This window comes from Solea solea, chromosome 1 (genome assembly GCF_958295425.1).
Source record: "Solea solea chromosome 1, fSolSol10.1, whole genome shotgun sequence".
NCBI classification, from domain to species: Eukaryota; Metazoa; Chordata; class Actinopteri; order Pleuronectiformes; family Soleidae; genus Solea; species Solea solea.
The window spans coordinates 22,702,836-22,716,173 of record NC_081134.1 but is presented as its reverse complement, the minus strand read 5'-3'; the positions used below and the strand labels follow the sequence as shown (position 1 = coordinate 22,716,173).

Here is a 13,338-nt window from a genome sequence, read left to right as displayed (position 1 = left end):
ACTGATTGGTCAGAGACTGTCGTCATTGAAGAGTCAAAGACACAAGGATAAAAGCCAACAATGTCCAACTGTAGATCAAAGTTAAAAAGACTTAAACATCCTGGTTATAATTCCAAAATCTACTTAAAGTTCCAAATTCTACTTATAATTCCAAATTTCCTAGCAGGCCACAGTGCATGATTCCTCTCTCTCGTGGTGCTGTCGTGTGAGGAGCTGGATTGAAAGTGTGTGTGTGCGTGTGTGTGCGTGTGTGTGTGTGGGAGGATCAGACAGCGAGAAGGAGAGGGAAGTTCACACAGATCCTCCTGTCATTATCCAAACTCTCCTTCCTGTGTGGAGAAAGAAGAAAGAAGAGGAGGATGAACCTTTGTCAGGACGATGTGTGGAGATGTTTGTCACCAGACGTGGTTCAGCCTCAGGAGACACACACGACGATCTAATATAACATAAATCAATGATTAAAAAACACCATGGCTGCAGCTAATTATTATTTATCCTGAGCCTTTTTGTGACAGGAAACTGAAGTTTGTGAACCACTCATTCTCCCACACCAAAGTCCACAGAGAAAATCAGTGATTTTAGCTTGTAGCAGAGCGTTGTTCACCACAGCGCCCCCTGCTGCTGAGAGGAGGTCCAACACACAAGACATGAGTCCAGTTAGAACCTGGCACACACGGCGACATTGGTTTAGGACGTTTCCTCCACGGCCACGATTGGCTGTGGAGGCGTGCACATTGCAGACTCTTTGCCTAGCAACAGGCACAAGTGCAGAGCAACCACACGCACACACACACACCAACAAACACACGCACCTTCCATGTGGGGGAGCAGCATGTGGAAACACAGAGGGAGGGACATGGGATGGCATATGTACATGAATGCACAAACGCATAATCACAGAGCAGAGGGTGAACTCACACACACATACAGTAATTGCATCTTGTATCTGTAACCCTTTCATAACCAGACCAAACATGAGCAGCTGGAGGGAAATTAAACGCACAACACACAACGCTGCTCCTGTCTTTACCCGCAATTCTGTGTCACACACACACACACACACACACAGTCTGAAAATGTTGTTCAGATTTATAAACAGTCACACTGAACTCCATCCCACACCAAACCTCATAGAGAAAATCAGTGATATTAGCTCGCAGGGACACAGGCGCTGTTGGTCTACTGCTGCCTCGTGTGGTCACTACATTATATTGGAATTTTGAAAGCAAAAGTGACAAAATAAGACATTTGAACTTAGTGATGGAGGCAGCAGTGGATAGACAACTCCTGTGTGTGATGTTAAAATCACTGATTTTCTCTATGGACTTTGGTGTGGGAGAGTGGTTTACAAACTTCAGTTTCCTGAGACTGTCTGTCTCACAGTGAGATAAAGAACTTTTTCTTAAAGATATCGTAGACTTAAACAGACGAAGATTTTAACAGAATAATGAGCTGTGAAACAATGAATCGCGTCTCAACTTTAAATAACTATTTTGTTTTTAAATGTGCAGATGAAGAGTAAGTGGAAAGTCAAAACTAAATTTCATCCTCTCATTCGTCTGCTCTCTCTCTCCAGACTCAGAAATACCACCCCTTGTTGCTAAGCAACCAACACACCCATGAAAATATGATGAACAAACACGAGGAGATGCTGTAACCGCTGAGTCTCCTGCAACGAGGCTGAGCTGAAAATAACTACACTTCTATTTATAACCTTGATTTTCAATAATAATTTTGTTTTTTATAAAAGGTTAAAATATCTGTATATTAATAACACACAAGACAATTATATCAAGTATTTGACACAGTATTTATTTAGTAAACCAGCAGAAAATAAAGTTGAACGTTATAATTTTTTTTGTTTAACCAGAAAAAAATAAAACATTAAATGTGACAGTTTGACAATGTGAGAAGAAAACCTCATCCCTGTGACCACTAGGGGGCTCCATGACAGAACAGGCTCAAAATTACAGTATTTGAAGTCAAAGATAAAGAGGAACAAACTGATTTACATTTTCCCTCAGTTTAAGTCAATCTTAACACATTTATGCAAGTCATTTTTATTTTTACTTTAATATTTAATAATATAATTCAAATTGTTTCTCTTTAATAGAACTTTTTTTGCATATTATTTTGTTAACTCTTGGAACAGATTGACAATAGATTAAAGCCAGATTAAAGCCCCCCCCAAACATGTCTCCAGGAGATGCCAAAGAACCTGCCCACAGTGTCTGATTGACAGGCGATCACAGCAATGAGTCCAGAGAGGTTTTTTTCTTTTTTCTTTTTTAAAAGTCCTGCTCGTGAAACTTGAGTGGACAGAAGTGAGCTCTGTCTCCAGGTAAATGAAGCGTGACTCCAGCGTGGAGCGGCTGCGTGAACGTGGTGTGGATTCTGTGGAGCAGAGTCATGGTGTCACAGACTCTATAGAAGGACAGGAGACCTGCTCTGTGGTCCAGGTAAACTCCTACTCTAGAGGACCAACCGCGAGACACTTCCATTTTGACGCGACGATGAATAAAGGTACAGCCGTGGTGGAAACAAACCAGAGCCCACGATTTGTCGTTGTTGCCAAAGTCACATTGTTCCGATCTCCCTGCTCGGCCAATGTTCTTGTACGTCAATGCAACGTTCACTCCGATCAACCCATCCCACTCCATCTCCCAGTAACAACGTTCGGTCAGACTCTCTCTGCTCATGACCTGCCTCACATCGGTGAATCTGTCTGCGTGACCAGGATAAGAATGATCTCTCTCCATGAACTTGACTTTTCTGTTTCCCTCAGATAAGGACAGACATCGGTGAGCTGTGTTTGGATCCAGTGTGATGTCCTGTGAATATCTGAGGAATTCAGCTCTGGTCTTTGGTTCTGGTTGTGGCAGTAAATCGTCCACTCGTGTCTCTATCCGTGAGATGTTTGCCCACGTATCAGTCAGGACGTCCTGTAGTTGAGCTCTGCCTTTTGCCACAGCGGCCATCATGTCGTCAAAGTATCTCTGAGGTTGGATGTTGATGGTGGACGAGTGTGCAGATGGACTGAGTGCTGACAGTGAGCGGTAGTTGAGGAGAAAGTGGGCGTGATTGTGTGTAAGCGAGAGCTGCTTCAGTTTAGGATCTCCTCTCTTCAGCTCAGTGATCTCCTGCTGAAGCTTCTCCTGAACGTCTTTGATCCGACTCACTTCAGTTTCTCGCTTGGATCTGATCTTCTGTTTCACATCAGAGCTTCTCCTCTGCAGCAGTTGGATCATCTCAGTGAAGATCCTCTCACTGTCCTCTTCTGCTTTATCAGCAGAGACATTGAGAGCCACCAACTCCTGATGCAGCACCTTCTCATCTTCCTCTCTGTCCTGGAGTCTCTGCTGGAGACTCAGCTCCAGCTCTCTCTGCCTCAGCGTTCTTTCCGCTGCAGCTGAGACCGCGTTGTGGTCTTTATGTTCCTCCACAGAGCAGAGATAACAGATACACTGCTGATCAGTGCGGCAGAACATCTTCATCACCTCGTCATGAAGAGGGCAGATGTTCTCCTGGAGGTTCTTGGAGGGCTCCACCAGCTTGTGTTTCTTAAATGGAGGTGACTGATGATGAGGCTGGAGATGTTCCTCACAGTAAGAGGCCAAACAAACCAAACAGGACTTCAGAGCTTTGTATTTCCTGCCAGTGCAGACATCACAGGCCACATCTTCAGCTCCAGCATAGCAGTGATCAGCAGGAGCAGCGTGAACTTCAGTCTTCTTCAGCTCCTCCACTAAATCTGCTAACATGGTGTTTTTCATCAGTTCAGGTCTCGGCGTGAAGGTCTTTCTACACTGAGGACAGCTGTAGATCGTCATCCCATCCCAGTAGGTCTTGATACAGTCCAGACAGAAGTTGTGTCCACAGGGAGTCGTCACTGGTCTCTTCAGAAGCTCCAGACAGATCGGACAAAAGAAGTTCTCGTGCTGCAGCTGAACTCCTCTCTGTGAAAGAGCCTGAAAAACAACCACAGTGAACAGAAAGCGTTAGAACAACGTCAGCATCAGATACTGAAACTACTATTCACTGAAAGTAATCAATAACACAAACCTCATCTGAGTTTCTCTCTCTGTCTCTTGTTGTGCTTCTTTGTCCAGTCTCATCCTCCTGGACTCGACCTCTACGTACTTTTCCTCTGCTCTTCTTCGGAAACCGGCGCATTCCTTCACCTGCAGGTACAGAAAGAAATCATCATTATTGTCCTTTCTGCTTTTCATGCATTCAAAGACCACAATAATTCCCTTATAAACTTAAGAGAAGCTTTGAAGAATATAATTATAATTGTTATGATGCTGCTGGGTTTGTTTAATTCACATTCTATTACAGAGTTGGAATTCAATTTGACCAGTTTTATTTTACTCTTACTCATAAAACTTGTTATAATTGACAGAAACACAGTGCAGGGATTTTACTTTCTTTGAAGAAAGTGTAGTATCTGATGAAGTATATGAACTAAGAAGAACACATTAACACAGCTAATGTTTAATACTTAAATGTATTGATGATTGACATTAATAAGTAAACATGAGACAAGAGGGTCTCTTGGAGACATGACAAGTCAGACCATACGTTGTACAATAGGCATCCTGTATAGGACAGGAAGCTTGAGGGTCTGTCTTGGATATATGGTTAGTTAGGAAATACAGATGTCTCTTGTTCGACTAAATGGTGATATTGTCCAATTTAAAGATCATGGGACAGCATGGTATACCTGGACCCGACTTGTTTTTCAAGTTGTTGCATTATGGAAACAGGAGAAAGGCGGGGGTCAAAACATGTGATGCCTGCAAATAGGAATGCTAAAGAATCTATATAAGGTTGGTTTTGCTTTTCTGAGGCAGAATTGTTCGGAGATTCGGCAAGAACATTCTCCCGAGCTGTTGCAGCGCTCGGCCTGATGCTTGACTTAACCAAATAAAATCCCTTTTGTTCGGTACGAGTCTTGTGTCTGAGGGGTTCTTTCTACACCATCAACTCATCACCTATCATTCGTAAGAAGGAAGCCTGACAAAAACGACAGTGGGAATGAGACATGTATCTCAGAGCCACTGTCTGATGAACGAATAACACATTCATCTCTTGACATTAGTTTTTTAAAAAATAAAAAAAGTATTTATTTGGGGGTGAAGTGACTATATAAAGTTTCCTTGTGCCCCAGCCTGGACCCGCCCCGGGTAGCAACGACTCAACAGGTAAAAATAAAAACAATACTTTAATTGTACACGCATTATAAATCTACGTAAGGGTATTAGGGCCACATACAAACATTTTTAAATTAAATTAATGATGATATATGTGATTATGCGTTTGTGCTTTAAATTGATTTAATTTAATTTAATTTAATTTAATCGTTTACCATACGGCCCTAATACGCTTCCGTACATGTTCCCGCAGCGATGTTAGCCCCCGCCCGTCCCCTGTCTTGCGCGCACACAAGCTCAATAAAATAATGCGTCAAACACACAAACAAACCGTGGTCAGCACTCGTGTCTCTTATGTGTTTGTCTCTGTGTTGACGTGAGAACCGTGAACCGCTGTGAGGAGACCACTACACGGCGGCGACGACGAGGTCGTTTCCCCGGTGAAGGCAGCCGAGTTTCTCCGTCCTCCTGCAGCTGGAGCTCAGACGATGCGGACGTGACAGAGAGCAGCAGCAGCTAACCAGACGTAATATGAAGCTGTAGTTTCTTCTTCTTTGAGGACAAACCGTGTGTGAAAAAAACAAAAATCTTCCCCTTCTTTCTTGGGAGTTTAATAGCGGTTATAGTCTTCACGTTAGAGCCCCAAGTATTACCGTTTCCGGGGACCGGGCGACTTCCTTTGTTCTCGTCCAATGAGAGGCCAGAGTTTGAACGCGAACCAGAATGTCGAGGCGAGCGTTAAAACTTAAAAACTCTGAGAATACATGTTTGACTCCTGGCAGTACATTACAGAACATTTGTGAACAACACAAATTAATAACATTAAATAATATAGTATGGTTCATTGAAGACACAATATCAGCAGTTTCTTTTTAAGTACACACACACACTCCTCAGTGGTTTGGTCCACTCTCCTCAGTGGGCGGGGAGTCCATTCCACTGTAACACTAGTGATGGGAAGTTCGACTCTTCTTACTGACTCGGATCTTTTACTCTCGGACAGTAAATTGAACTAATCTTTTTTTGAGTCATTTCGTTAATTTCGTTCATTTTTACAGCGGTTGGCGCTGTATCCCTCTTGTGGGCGTTGTAAAAAAAAAGACTGCGGTTCTCAAACACTTAACATGGTTTGCTTTAGCTGACAAAGTATAATAAACAAAATGCCATAAGCAATTCAAACCATATGAAACCCTAGGAAAGCAAATACACACCTCAATAAAGTGACTTGTGTCCTGTATCCTCTCTGCCATTGTTGTTTAACAGCACAACAGTTACTAGGTAGCTGTCACGTGACCTAAGGACCGACGCTCGCTCAGTTGAGTGAACTAATCATTTCTGTTTCCTTTCCTGCTGAGCTTATGCAGCTGCCTGCCATCGTGTGGCGAAGGAAGGTACTGCATGAAAATGAATGAACGAACCACTCGGTTGAGTCACTCCTGAACTAATCATTTCTGTTTCCTGTCCTGCTGACTGAGCTTATGCAGCTGTCTGCCAAGTGGCGAAGGAAGGTACTGCATTAAAATGAACGAACAAACCACTCAGTTGAGTCACTCCTGAAATAATCATTTCTGTTTCCTGTCCTGCTGACTGAACTTATGCAGCTGTCTGCCATGTGGCGAAGGAAGGTACTGCATGAAAATGAACGAATCACTCACTGAGATGACTCATTACTCCCGAGTCATATAAAAGATTAGTTCATTTTGAACGAAACGTTCACGAACGACACATCACTATGTAACACTAAGCGTTCACCACTGCGCCAAATGTACTACTACTTTGTCTTTTACGGGTTTTCAGCGGACAAGAAGTCATGTATCACCCCACTTGTTCAACAAGCACACACATAATACGAAAAACGACACGTCAGTTGTTTTTTTTCCTGCTTCGTCGTGTTCTATTTATTTATTTTTTTACTTTTTGTTGCTTCGTCATGTTCTGTAACAACACAGGGTGACGTCACGACGCACAAACTCTGCGCACTTCGTGGTGAAGGAATCTTGAAATTGTGCAGAGTCACTGTTCACTGCAATCTCTTCTTTGTGTGACTGTCAGAGGACAGACAGGAGACACACGGACGTCTTCATTGTCTCAATAATGTCACAAATATTTCACTGACATTATTATTATCATTTTACTTGTGTGTGATTACCATGGACAAACATTTTAGTGTAGAGCGACAGATAAGCTGTTAGCAAAGTCATCATTTAGCTAACTCTATGCTAACAATAGATAGGCTAACTTTAAGATAATAGTTATGTGACATAATTACACTTTAATGTTGTTATTGTGGGTAAAATAAATACAAATTTTTTTGAAGACTAGACTTTTTTTTTTTAGAATGTATTTTGAGCCTCTTGTAAAGTCATTGTCATAGTATGTTGTCAGGTAGGATATGGACTAATAAGCCACAATTAATATAATTATGTCAAACATTTGAACACGCTGAGGGCTCAACGCTGAAAGACACATTTCAAACAAAAGTAAGAGACAAAGAGCCGAACAACACAGTATTTTAAAAATGGCAATGAAATGGGATTTCCCTGCTTTAATGTTGTTCTTTTTAACAAAATGGACTCCAATAATTAAAAATAAATAATAAAAAAAAACATTTTATTTGTACAATTAATTCACTTTCCAAAACTCAATTTAGGAACCCGTTTGCATACGAAACCAGACGGAACAGTAAGAAATAAAAGATCAGGAAAAATCAACATTTCAACAAAAAGTAATATACATATGAGTGTTGATAAACAAGGATTTTAACTTTAAGAGTAAGAGACGTAGGTTCACACTAATCATTTCTGTTAAATAGTAATTCATTTCATTTCAGTCTGAAGGTCTCTCTACACTGAGGACAGCTGTAGATCATCCTCTCATCCTCTTTGTCCCAGTGGTTGTTGATACAGGTCATACAGTAGCTGTGTCCACAGGAAAGAGTCACCGGATCCTTCAGAAGATCCAAACACATCGAACAGCAGAATCTTTCTCGGTCCAGCTGATTTCCTCTCTGAGCCATTTCTCGTCACTGAAGTGAATCTCAGTCTCCGTCAAACTCACAAAAGATCTAAACGGTCTCTTCTTGTTGTTCTGTCCGATCATGAACTGCTCAGCCTGTCAAAGAAAACCTGATTATGTTGAAGATCAGCATCATCATCAGAGGAGGAGTTTACAGGTTCAGCTTCATTCCTGGTAGAGGATCGGTTTGAGTTAATTATATGATGCCAAAGGACCTGCCCACAGTGTCTGATTGACAGGCGATCACAGCAATGAGACCAGAGAGTTTTTTTTTTTGTTTTTTTTTTAAAGTCCTGCTCGTGAAACTTGAGTGGACAGAAGTGAGCTCTGTCTCCAGGTAAATTTAATGTTGTGGGTAAAATAAATACAAATTTCTTTGAAGACTAGATTGATGTAGTTTGGTCCCTTTTTTTTTTTTTTAGAACGTATTTTGAGCCTCTTGTAAAGTCATTGTCATAGTATGTTGTCAGGTAGGATATGCACTAATAAGCCACAATTAATATAATTATGTCAAACATTTGAACACGCTGAGGGCTCAACACTGAAAGACACATTTCAAACAAAAGTAAGAGACAAAGAGCCGAACAACACAGTATTTTAAAAATGGCAATGAAATGGGATTTCCCTGCTTTAATGTTGTTCTTTTTAACAAAATGGACTCCAATAATTAAAAATAAATAATAAAAAAAAGCCATTTTATTTGTACAATTAATTCACTTTCCAAAACTCAATTTAGGAACCCCAGTTTGCATACGAAACCAGACGGAACAGTAAGAAATAAAAGATCAGGAAAAATCAACATTTCAACAAAAAGTAATATACATATGCGTGTTGATAAACAAGGATTTTAACTTTAAGAGTAAGAGACGTAGGTTCACACTAATCATTTCTGTTAAATAGTAATTTATTTCATTTTAAAAAACAAGCTGAAGAGGGTTTACTGTTATTTCATTTATTTATTATGTATAATATTTACCTGAAAGATAATTAAAATATCCCAAAGATCCCAATTCCCAAAAAAAAATCAAAATTTTTCAAATGATTACTCATTTGGCAGTATATACATGTCTCTCTCTCTCTCTCTCTCTCTCTCTCTCTCCATATATATATATATGTATATATATATATACATATATATATAAACATATATATGCTGTTAGCATATTCTGTGTATATATAGCAACGTCATAATTAAGCTTCACCTTAGAGCTTCTTATCTGCAGGACATCAATCATCTCAGTGAAGATCTTGTCAGTGTCGTTCACTGCTTTATCAGCAGAGAGACTGACTGCCTTTACCTCCTGATCCAGCACCTCCTCACCCTTCTCTCTGCTGGGTTTCTTCTAGACTCAGCTCCAGCTCCTTCTGCTTCTGCTTCCTTTCTGCTGCAGCTGAGACCGTGTCATGGTCTTTATGTTCGTCCACAGAGCAGAGATAACAGATACACTGCTGATCAGTACGGCAAAACATCTTCATCACCTCGTCATGAAGAGGGCAGATGTTCTCCTGGAGGTTCTTGGAGGGCTCCGCGAGCTTGTGTTTCTTTAATGGAGGTGACTGATGATGAGGCTGGAGATGTTCCTCACAGTAAGAGGCCAAACAAACCAAACAGGACTTCAGAGCTTTGTATTTCCTGCCAGTGCAGACATCACAGGCCACATCTTCAGCTCCAGCATAGCAGTGATCAGCAGGAGCAGCGTGAACGTCAGTCTTCTTCAACTCCTCCACTAAATCTGCTAACATGGTGTTTTTCTTCAGGTCAGGTCTCAGTCTGAAGGTCTCTCTACACTGAGGACAGCTGTAGATCATCCTCTCATCCTCTTTGTCCCAGTGGTTGCATATTCTGTGTATATATAGCAACGTCATAATTAAGCTTTAGGCTGACATTAGATAGACACTGTTAGCAAAGTCATAATTAAGCTAAATTTAAGCTGACACTAGATAGACACTGTTAGAAATAACTTTAAGCAGGAAGTCAGACCCCGTTCCAACATTAAAAGCGTTATTTTCAAAATGAAAGCCCCGTTTTGTTTGGTTCTAAATGTTTTTTGGCCACAATGGTAACGTTTTGTAGTACTTATACTTAAAAAGAAGTTTGGGATTTTCATGTGGAGAAAAGTCATCACAAGCACTGAGATAATCAACAAACTCAAAACATCAACACAACGAGACAACCAAAGGACCCGCCCACAATGATTGACAGGTGATCACAGCAGTGAGATGTCAGAGATTTAAACACAGAGTTTATTTTTTTTGAGTTTACAGAAATCTGCTATGTCTCCAGGTAAATCAAGCCAGACTCCAGCATAGAGAGGCTGAGTGAATGTGGTCTGGACTGTGTGGAGCAGAGTCATGGTGTCAGAGACTCTGTAGAAGGACAGAAGACCTGCACTGTGGTCCAGGTAAACTCCTACTCTGGAGAACCCACCTTTCATGACTTTAGTCTTGATACTTTTGTGATAAAAGTCACAACGGAAGTTGGCACAATACAAAGCCCAAGATTTGTCGTTGTTTCCAAATCCACATTCTTGTGATCTTCCTGATCTGCTGATGTTCTTGTACGTCACTGCGACATTAGCTCCTCCTGCTCCTCTCCACTTCACCTCCCAGTAACAGCGCCCAGTCAGACTCTCTTTACTCAGGACCTGACGCCAATCAGTGAATCTGTCTGTGTGATGTGGATAAGACTGTTTTTCATTCATTAATGTCACTTTTCTGTTTCCCTCAGATAAAAACAGCTGTGTGTGAGCTGTGTCTGGATCCAGTGTGATTTCCTGTGAATATATGAGGAATTCAGCTCTGGTCTTTTGTTCTGGTTGTGGCAGTAAAGCATCATCTGGAGTCACTGTCAGCGAGAGGTTTGTCCATGTCCCAGTCAGAACATCCTGTAGTTGACCTCTGACCTTTGCCACAGCTGCCATCATGTCCTCAAAGTATCTTTGAGGTTGGATGTTGATGGTGGACGAGTGTGTAGATGGACTGAGTGCTGACAGTGAGCGGTAGTTGAGGAGAAACTGGGTGTGATCCTCTGAGTTCAGAAGCTGCTTCAGTTCAGCTTCTCTCCTCTTCAGCTCAGTGATCTCCTGCTGCAGCTTCTTCTGAACGTCTTTGACTCGACTCACTTCAGTTTCCTGCTTGGATCTGATCTGCTGCTTCACCTTAGAGCTTCTTATCTGCAGGACATCAATCATCTCAGTGAAGATCTTGTCAGTGTCGTTCACTGCTTTATCAGCAGAGAGACTGACTGCCTTTACCTCCTGATCCAGCACCTCCTCACCCTTCTCTCTGTCCTGGAGTCTCTGCTGGGTTTCTTCTAGACTCAGCTCCAGCTCCTTCTGCTTCTGCTTCCTTTCTGCTGCAGCTGAGACCGTGTCATGGTCTTTATGTTCGTCCACAGAGCAGAGATAACAGATACACTGCTGATCAGTAAGGCAAAACATCTTCATCACCTCGTCATGAAGAGGGCAGATGTTCTCCTGGAGGTTCTTGGAGGGCTCCACGAGCTTGTGTTTCTTTAATGGAGGTGACTGATGATGAGGCTGGAGATGTTCCTCACAGTAAGAGGCCAAACAAACCAAACAGGACTTCAGAGCTTTGTATTTCCTGCCAGTGCAGACATCACAGGCCACATCTTCAGCTCCAGCATAGCAGTGATCAGCAGGAGCAGCGTGAACGTCAGTCTTCTTCAACTCCTCCACTAAATCTGCTAACATGGTGTTTTTCTTCAGGTCAGGTCTCAGTCTGAAGGTCTCTCTACACTGAGGACAGCTGTAGATCATCCTCTCATCCTCTTTGTCCCAGTGGTTGTTGATACAGGTCATACAGTAGCTGTGTCCACAGGAAAGAGTCACCGGATCCTTCAGAAGATCCAAACACATCGAACAGCAGAATCTTTCTCGGTCCAGCTGATTTCCTCTCTGAGCCATTTCTCGTCACTGAAGTGAATCTCAGTCTCCGTCAAACTCACAAAAGATCTAAACGGTCTCTTCTTGTTGTTCTGTCCGATCATGAACTGCTCAGCCTGTCAAAGAAAACCTGATTATGTTGGAGATCAGCATCATCATCAGAGGAGGAGTTTACAGGTTCAGCTTCATTCCTGGTAGAGGATCAGTTTGAGTTAATTATATTTCCTCATTGTTAACATTATGCTTGCGCGTGCCTCAGAGCAAAGACTTGTGGCTCTTCTCGCCACGGCACGACACGGTTTAGGTGCATACTCAACTCAACACAGCCATTATTACAAGCCTGTACACTTGCCTTAAGTCAGCACATATCGCCACGTCTGAATCAAATCTCCCCCCCCCCCAAATTTCACAAATCATGTTTCCAGGGGAGCTCATGCCTCATTAATGTCATGGTCACTGACATGTGTTAATCTTTCTGCTCAACTGGATTAAAATGGAGGCTGTGTTCTTTGTTTACCCGTTGCCATGGTGAATCGTAGTATCAGAGCTCCATTGATGATTGCTTTTTTCATTCCCAACGCACATGCCTAACTCAGAGTGAACATACTCAGAGATGATTGAACTAATGCTGATCAGCTGTTCTGAAACCCAAAACTCAAGAGTTTGACTGCTCAGAGTTGGTCAACTTAGAGTTTGTTGAACCTGCTTTCTGAAATGGGCCCCTGGTCTAATCTTTTCAAAATCTCACATAAACTAATAAAGATTGCACCACAAGGTGGCGCTTCGAGGTCATATTTGGAAAAACAATCTCATGTTTGAGACTAATGGTTAGGCTAAATCTGACTTCATTGTTCACTGTTGTTGCATCAGAAATGATCAGAAACTAAAGCTGACTTTGTCATCATTTAACCTGCGAGGCCTGAAAAGACACACGGAAGGTTAGCACTTCTTCCCCATGTTATTGTCTGTGAGTGCTTGCAGTTACAGGCTAGTAGGCTACATAGCTTTAGATGTGTCCTCCGACACCTTCACTGCTCTTTACGTTGTACTAAAATGTTTGTTATCTTCTGTCTGTATGAAGTGTTTTTTTTATTTCCAACCCAGGAACGTCTGCGCCTCCGACATTGTTGCTGCTGACTGTCGTAAAGTCGACTGAGTCAAGTGGCAGAATGTCACATGACCTGAGAGAGCCAATCACAAGTGTCGGCTTTAGAAGGAGGATGTTGATATGAAAAAAACTATTTGATAAATCAGAAGCTTTTGCA

At 41.9% G+C, this 13,338-nt stretch overlaps 2 protein-coding genes across 4 annotated transcripts; both read right to left on the bottom strand.

The window, feature by feature from the left end:
* Positions 1–1,786: 1,786 nt before the first annotated feature.
* LOC131458295 (tripartite motif-containing protein 16-like) lies at positions 1,787–6,464 on the bottom strand. Of its 3 annotated transcripts, none has more exons than XM_058627297.1 (3): positions 6,365–6,464; positions 4,063–4,181; positions 1,787–3,968 (listed from the first exon to the last, which is right to left on the bottom strand). In XM_058627297.1, the coding sequence occupies exons 2-3, from the start codon at positions 4,171–4,173 to the stop codon at positions 2,289–2,291; spliced, it is 1,791 nt and encodes a 596-aa protein (XP_058483280.1). In that variant the 5' UTR covers positions 4,174–4,181; positions 6,365–6,464; the 3' UTR covers positions 1,787–2,288. The 3 variants fall into 3 exon arrangements, with proteins under 3 accessions (XP_058483280.1, XP_058483269.1, XP_058483260.1); XM_058627286.1 differs by lacking the exon at positions 6,365–6,464 and adding an exon at positions 5,477–6,042; XM_058627277.1 differs by lacking the exon at positions 6,365–6,464 and adding an exon at positions 5,485–6,041.
* Positions 6,465–7,689: 1,225 nt separating this feature from the next.
* Positions 7,690–12,182, bottom strand: LOC131458314 (tripartite motif-containing protein 16-like). The gene is made up of 2 exons (XM_058627323.1): positions 10,597–12,182; positions 7,690–10,011 (listed from the first exon to the last, which is right to left on the bottom strand). The coding sequence occupies exons 1-2, from the start codon at positions 12,092–12,094 to the stop codon at positions 9,974–9,976; spliced, it is 1,536 nt and encodes a 511-aa protein (XP_058483306.1). The 5' UTR covers positions 12,095–12,182; the 3' UTR covers positions 7,690–9,973.
* Between the last annotated feature and the right edge of the window lie 1,156 nt (positions 12,183–13,338).

Excerpts from the sequence above, each read along its gene's own strand:
- LOC131458295 (XM_058627297.1), bottom strand. The coding sequence starts at position 4,173 with ATGCGCCGGTTTCCGAAGAAGAGCAGAGGAAAAGTACGTAGAGGTCGA. Across the intron at positions 3,969-4,062 it reads GAGAGAGAAACTCAGATGAG|GCTCTTTCACAGAGAGGAGT; the intron begins GTTTGTGTTATT and ends GTTGTTTTTCAG.
- LOC131458314 (XM_058627323.1), bottom strand. The coding sequence starts at position 12,094 with ATGGCTCAGAGAGGAAATCAGCTGGACCGAGAAAGATTCTGCTGTTCG. Across the intron at positions 10,012-10,596 it reads CAAGACTAAAGTCATGAAAG|AATATGCAACCACTGGGACA; the intron begins GTGGGTTCTCCA and ends ATATATACACAG.